The 7086-nt window shown below is 32.3% G+C and overlaps 1 protein-coding gene across 1 annotated transcript; it reads right to left on the bottom strand.

Annotated features, from left to right (window-relative positions):
• Nucleotides 1-218: 218 nt before the first annotated feature.
• LOC127903763 (probable LRR receptor-like serine/threonine-protein kinase At3g47570) lies at nucleotides 219-6847 on the bottom strand. Its single transcript, XM_052444502.1, has 5 exons — nucleotides 6107-6847; nucleotides 5940-6011; nucleotides 5502-5573; nucleotides 757-2748; nucleotides 219-626 (listed from the first exon to the last, which is right to left on the bottom strand). The coding sequence occupies exons 1-5, from the start codon at nucleotides 6822-6824 to the stop codon at nucleotides 247-249; spliced, it is 3234 nt and encodes a 1077-aa protein (XP_052300462.1). The 5' UTR covers nucleotides 6825-6847; the 3' UTR covers nucleotides 219-246.
• Nucleotides 6848-7086: the final 239 nt, after the last annotated feature.

Below are 7086 nucleotides of genomic sequence, written 5' to 3'. Positions count from 1 at the left end.
TTATTGAATAAAAATAAAAAGGATGCATGTAATTAGGGTGAGGACATAATGAACCTTACCCCAAAAAACAAACTACATACAAACCAACCCAAACATGAAAGAGAACGAAAATGCATGCATGCAAATTAAAGTAAGAGAGAAATAAACATGAGCAAGAGCAATAACAAAACATATCAACAAAACTTGTATGAAGGATAATCGTTCAAATCTCTGAAAAAGATAGCAAGCAATGAAAGAGGGGCAGAATCAATTTAAATTTGATTGTCTTATACATCTGCCTCCAACATTTCTAAGTAATGAGTCTCTAATTTTTAAGAGTTTTGCTACAATTTCTTTTGCATTGATTCTCTGCTCAGGAGATTCCACAGTGCACTCCAAAGCCAAATTGAAGACAAATGACACACATTGCTCTTTTGCAACAAAATGTATGTCCTCCTGACTTAGCAAATTAGCATCAACAACTTCCATAGTGGAAATGGGTAGGCAATCATTAACCCAATGCTTTAATGTCATTTCTCCATTAAAAAGTTCATCTGTGGGTTTCTTCCTAGTAAAAGTTTCCATTAACATAATCCCGAAGCTATAAACATCTCCATTGGTGGATACTTGTCCTTCTCTTCCATACTCTATGAATTGCAACAGTTACATCATAAGATACATTATTAATAATAATTTCCTCATCTAATGAAGATCATGAAACATAAGTAACTTATTAGGAAGTTTACAAGAAAGAGAAAATGTTTATATAGAACAAACCTGGTGCCATATAGCCTATTGTGGCAAGTGTTTGTGTTTGAGTCATAGATTGATCTTCTCCAGTTAAGAGCTTTGCAATGCCAAAATCACTCAAGTGAGCAACCATATTATCGTCTAACAATACATTGCTGGGCTTTAAGTCACAGTGAATTACTGGAGCTGAATAACCAAAGTGTAGATATTCCAAAGCTGATGCAACATCTATCATTATGTTCAATCTTTGAAAAATATCCAAACTGTAGTTACTTGAATGCAGATACTTCTCCAAACTTCCATGAGGCATGTATTCTAATACCAATGCTTTAAACTCTTCATTTGAACAACTGCTAATAACTTTGACAAGGTTTCGATGGCGAATACTTTTCATCATTGCACATTCAACATCGAAACTCTTAAATGCTCTTCCACATTGCAGGTTGAAAACCTTCACTGCAACCTCCATCCCATCCCTAATTCTTGCTTTGTAGACAGAGCCAAAACCTCCTCTGCCGATTAGATTGTTTTCACTGAATTTGTCTGTTGCTTGAAAGAGTTCTAGGTATGAAAACCTTCTCCACGTTGCTACTGGTGGCATATTAGGATCATTTGGTGGCCCTTTTTCTCTTTTTTGATATTTTATGATGAACAAAATGATTGCTGTCATAAATATAGTACTAAATGGCAAGACAATCCCTAGGATAAGAGCATTTTTCCTTGATGTGCGGTGGATGCTAGCTTTGCATGGTGGGACTTGTAAATTGGGTGAACCACATAATAATTCATTTCCCTTAAATGATTCAGCTGAGAAGTTTCCAAAAGATCCGCCCCTAGGAATTTCTCCTTTTAGCTTGTTGAAAGAAAGATTTAGATCTTTAAGATATGAGAGCTTCTCTAAAGATACAGGAATAGTCCCGGAGAGATTATTATAAGACAAATTCAAGGATTTCAAGCTTATCAAATCACCAAATGAATCAGGAATTGATCCTTCTAATCTGTTATATTCTAAGAAGAGATTTTCTAGATTTTTTAGGCTTCCAATTTCCATTGGGATGATGCCTGAAAAATTATTCATCGAAAAATCAATTTCTATCAAAGCCTTCAAATTTCGAATCTCTAATGGGAGTGGGCCACTAAAACAATTTGATGATAAGTTGAGGTCCAAGATATCCTTAAGGCTCCAAAAATTTAAGGGAATAGAAGTTAACTCATTGGAACCCAACGACAGTACTTTCAGAAAAGTCATATTACTGAAGCATGCAGGGATTGATCCAGAAAGCTTATTGCCACCCAACTCCAACTCATACAGTTCAACTGAAAGACAAATACTGTCTGGGATTGATCCTTCTAATTGGTTATATTCAAGATCCACATCTTGAAGTTTTTGTAATTTGCCAAGAGTAATCGGAATTGATCCGTTCAATTTATTGCCTCCTAAAACAATGGTTGTCAAGTCGGTCAAGTTGGTGATCTCTTCAGGGATGCCACCACTAACATTACAATTGTACATGTAAAAGTTTTTCAAAGAATGAGAAAGATTACCGACATACGTCCTTGGAAGAATGCCATCTAGTGGATTATTTGATAAGGAAATATGTGTTAAAGACTTGCAATTTGACAACGATGATAGAAAGCTCAAGTCTAGAGTTGAAGACGTCAAATTATTATCATATAAAGTCAGCCACTCAAGGTTTCTTAAGTTGCCAAATGTGCTGGGAATAAAACCGGAGAATGAGTTCATTTCCAACGCTAGCTTAGAGAGCTTAGAAGCATTAAAGATGAAATGAGGAATTGTGCCACTGAAATTATTACCCCACAAATAAAGCACTTCAAGATTTGGAAGTCCGACGTCTGTGATGGACGAAAGACATCCCGAGAGAGAATTATTTGTAACAGCGAATGCTTTGAGTGTTGACACATTGAAGATTGCAGCTGGGATAGTACCAAGTAATTTGTTTTGACTGAGGTCCAGAAACCCCAGATTATGGAGATGACCAATTTCATGTATTATCTCCCCTGTATTTTGAAAGAATTATATTCAGATTATTTTTCAAATAATAAATAATATTTATCAACGGACACACATATATAATAAAAAGCCATTTATATGCTACCCAATAATTACAAGTACTAGCACACAAGAAAAACCACTCATGAATTTTTGAAACGCTACATACCGTCAATGCTTTATTAGTTATATACAAATTGCAGCACATATTTCTTTATTTTATTTTAATATTCTTTTGGGTAAAATTTAGGTAAAATATATATGTGATTTAAGTGGTCGATAGATTATGAGGTAAATTAACAGGGAGAGTTAGGTATTAATAACGCACATTTAGAGAACTTACGGGAGAAATGTAATAAAATGTATTTTACTAATATTTATAAAAATAAGTAGGTAAAATATGTATGCGATTTAAGTAAGCAATAGGTGAGAGATAGGTAGACTATGTACGAAAAGTAAAAGGCTAGGTCGGTAGCTGCTATTATTAAAGTGAATCAAGCCTCAGTAACAGCAAAAACGAAAAAACGCCTCAGCAGTATTTCAATTACAATAAGATAAAATAAATTAATTCAGTAAAATAATTTCTTTTCAAATTTCTGGTTATAACATGGAGACTCTAAGTTATTAACATTTCGTTCAAGTTTTCCAATTGAAATGCTAAACACTAAATTTATTTATAAGCAAATCAACAATTTCTAAATTTCTTACTAATCTTGACAATATTTTAAAAATAACCATCCTTGGTTAAGGTAAAATATCACTGAGTGGTTACTAAAAGTATATTTAGATGAACAATTATGTCATGATACGTACCTTGAACTCTTCAAGATTAGTAAAATTGCGGATTTCTTTTACTATGGTGTGTGTTAAGAAATTATTTATTAGTAATAGCATCTCCAATTATTTAAAAATAATTAGTGATTACATTTTAATACATTTTATGAAGTTGGCACACATGCATATCATTAGTACTGAAGCCCAGGTGTCAAGAAATTATCACTTAGCCATAACATCTCGAATTTTGTAAGATTTCGAGCGGAATTTCTCCTGCAAATTAACATATGGCTTAATATAATATTAGGGAAGATGACATCTAGTTGCTTAAATGTATGCATTGAAAAATGATCGTACAAATCCGTTTCTGACTATCATACATTTATACCCTTTCACTTTAGTAACTAAGAAAATTTGAATCCAAAGGTTTTTAATAAATGCAAATAATCGTTTTTTTCAAAATATAATAAATGCAAGTATTTTAAATATACTAATATAAATTAGATAGTTTGTCTCAGAGCATTTTATTGATAATGGTAAATTAGTATAAATATGCAGTTTTATATTAATGAAATGAATATGCATAACTAAAATTTAAAAAAAAAACGAGTTTAAGTTTAATTATTATCCGTAGATAAAATGTTAACAAAGTATTAAATTTATAATTTTACTAAGTAATTATAAATATTATTAATTCCAATGTTCATATGACATATCATTGTTAAATAAAATAACATAGAGAGAGAAACAAAATAGTTTGATATTAATTTAATTTAGTAATGTAAAATTTATATGAAGATATGAATGTATTTTGGAACTAAATTCTTGGTCTATTTTATATGTGCTACTACAATGAATCTATAAATTCTTATCGCGGTAAAATATTTCCGATTCCATGTGGTATTTCATCTGTATCTTGAAAGAATTATATTCAGATTTGTTTCAAAGAATACTAATACATAAAAACATATACACTTTTGACGCCACTCATCCGTACATCAACGCTAGCTTTAGTATGCTTTAATTATTATATATAAATAGCTATAACCTAATCGGGTAACGAAGCCCGAAGCCCAAGTAAAATAAGTACACAGCAAGCCCAAGTCATGATTATTGTACTTCTCCGCTCGTTTTAACTCTTATTTTAGTAAAATAATTTCTTCTAGCCTATTTTTCATATTTATTCGCTAAAACTAGTTCTCAACATTTATTTCAAAACTTTCAACAATTTCCTAATTTTTCTAGCTACTAACCTTCAAGGTGTCCCAAATTCTACGATTGAACATCATTCGTTAAGGTCAAATATCACGCGATTGATGACTAAAAAAAAATTCTAATTTATCTACTAGCCTTCATGATAGTCTAAGAGCGATCATCATTTAATTTGATACGGTAAAATATCACAAGTGATTAATAAAATTTTATTTAGATAAAAATTTCTGTCAGGATACGTACCTTGCAGTCTATTGTTGTAAAGATATAACACTTTAAGATTACTAATGTTGTCGATTTCTTTTGGTGTGGTGCTTGTTAAGAAATTATTTATTATTGATGGCATCTCCAATTATCTAAAAATAATTAGTGATTCCATGGAAATTATTTTATGAAGTTGTCACACATGCATTATATCATTAGTGAAGCATACTTGTCAAGATAATTTTTGAGAAATCCAAATTCAATAAAGAAGAAAGGTTGATGATTTATTTCAAGTGTTTCTATATTTTTTTTTTAAGTGCTACAAAATTTTGCATAAACACAGATTAATTTCAAATAAAAAATCGAGGTAATGTTAGATAATGGTAATGATACATCCCCATATCAGAATTTATAGTAAGAAACGTGAAATCTTTTAATTAAGTCGTGGATGTCACACACACACACACACACACATATATATGTCACAAGAGAAGTTACCTGTTAAGTCATTAAATGAAAATTTCAAATTCAATGGAGAGGAGTAATTTGAAGATAGATGAGGAAATGATACCGGTTAAAAAATTATCAGACAGCTGTAATATCTCCAATCTTGAAAGATTCCCCAGCTCCTGTGGAATTTCTCCTGCAAATTAAGCAAATAAATATTTGCGCAAACAATTAGATAGTTCATATTTGAAAAAATAATAATAATAATAATTGCCTGAAGAATATCGTGATAACAATCAACTCTTCAACTATATAGGAATTAGGCCGAGAAGAATAAGAAAGAAACATCATTAATTTTGATCAACTCAATTGGTAGCTTCAAAATGGAAGTGGCAATATGACGAAAGAAAATTACAAAACATAAACATATATATACACACACACACACAAGCTTTATCTCTATCTGAAAGAAAAAAAAAAACCATAGCATAATTAAAGAACAAGCGAATGAATACAGAAGCAAGCAGAGCTAAAATAAAATTGCAAAAAGTTTAAATCGTACCTTGGAGTTTGTTTGCTGGTAACGACATCAGCTCCAATTCGGCAAGATTGCCAAACTCTCGAGGAATTTCTCCTGAAAATTAATCAACGTGTGCAAACTGTATTATGGAACATTATTCATATTACAACTCATGGAACAATTTTCATTAACTCCACGATCATACGCACCTAGGAGTCCGTTACGGCCAAGATATAATTCCTTAAGTTTGGTCAAGTTCCCGATTTCTTTTGGTATGGCTCCCCAGAAATCATTTAATGACAGACTTAATTTTTGCAAATATGTACAATTTGAAAGAGTGGACGGTATTCCGCCATGGAACATGTTTTGGGACAAAGAAATATATTCCAGAAAAGGAAGATTACTGCAGATATTTGCAGGAATTTCACCAGACAGTGTATTGAAACTAAAGTCAAGATGTTGTAAAGAAGACTTGTTGAATATGAAAGAAGGGAAAGCCCCGGAGAGCTGATTTCTGCAGAAACTAACATATTTCAGCGTATATGTGGTGAAGATGGCGGAGGGAATGGAACCAGAAAGTTGGTTAAAACTAAGATCGAGTGATTGCAGAGAAGAAAGATTCCCAAGTTGAGAAGGGATGGTGCCTGTGAGATTTAAGCCAGAAACATTCAGGACTGCGACTTTGTGGCTATGGACATCACAAGTGACGCCTGTCCAATTGCAGACAGGAGTACTTGTGTTCCAATTTTTGGCGAAGAAATTGGTTGGATCATGAGTTATGTGAGCTTTCAGGGCAAGCAGAGCATCTCGGTCTGTGGTAATAGTACCTGTGTTGGCTGTTGCAGCTGCGATAAATAAGAAAATAAGAAACAAACAATGGAGTAAGAGAAATCTGCTCATCATACTGAGAGAATGAGTTATTTCCATGAGATGAGAGTATTTAGATTGTAAGTGTGAGCTTAATTGGATTGGTATTTATAATGAAACCAAAAATTCTAAGAAAATAGTGGAGAAAAGTACCGGCATGCGTTAAGCCTGACCTCAGAAACTAAAAACCTATCCTTGTGATCCAACGATTTTAGAATTACTTTAATAATTGGAAAATGGAAAGTAACTTTTTTTTTTCAACAATAAGCGCGTGACTTTTTTTTTTCTTTATAATCATTTTTGTATCGGTCAGGGATATATT

The sequence above is a fragment of the Citrus sinensis genome, chromosome 7 (assembly GCF_022201045.2).
Source record: "Citrus sinensis cultivar Valencia sweet orange chromosome 7, DVS_A1.0, whole genome shotgun sequence".
Classification (NCBI taxonomy): Eukaryota; Viridiplantae; Streptophyta; class Magnoliopsida; order Sapindales; family Rutaceae; genus Citrus; species Citrus sinensis.
The sequence above is the reverse complement of the archived record's forward strand: the minus strand, read 5'-3'. Positions and strand labels throughout refer to the sequence as shown.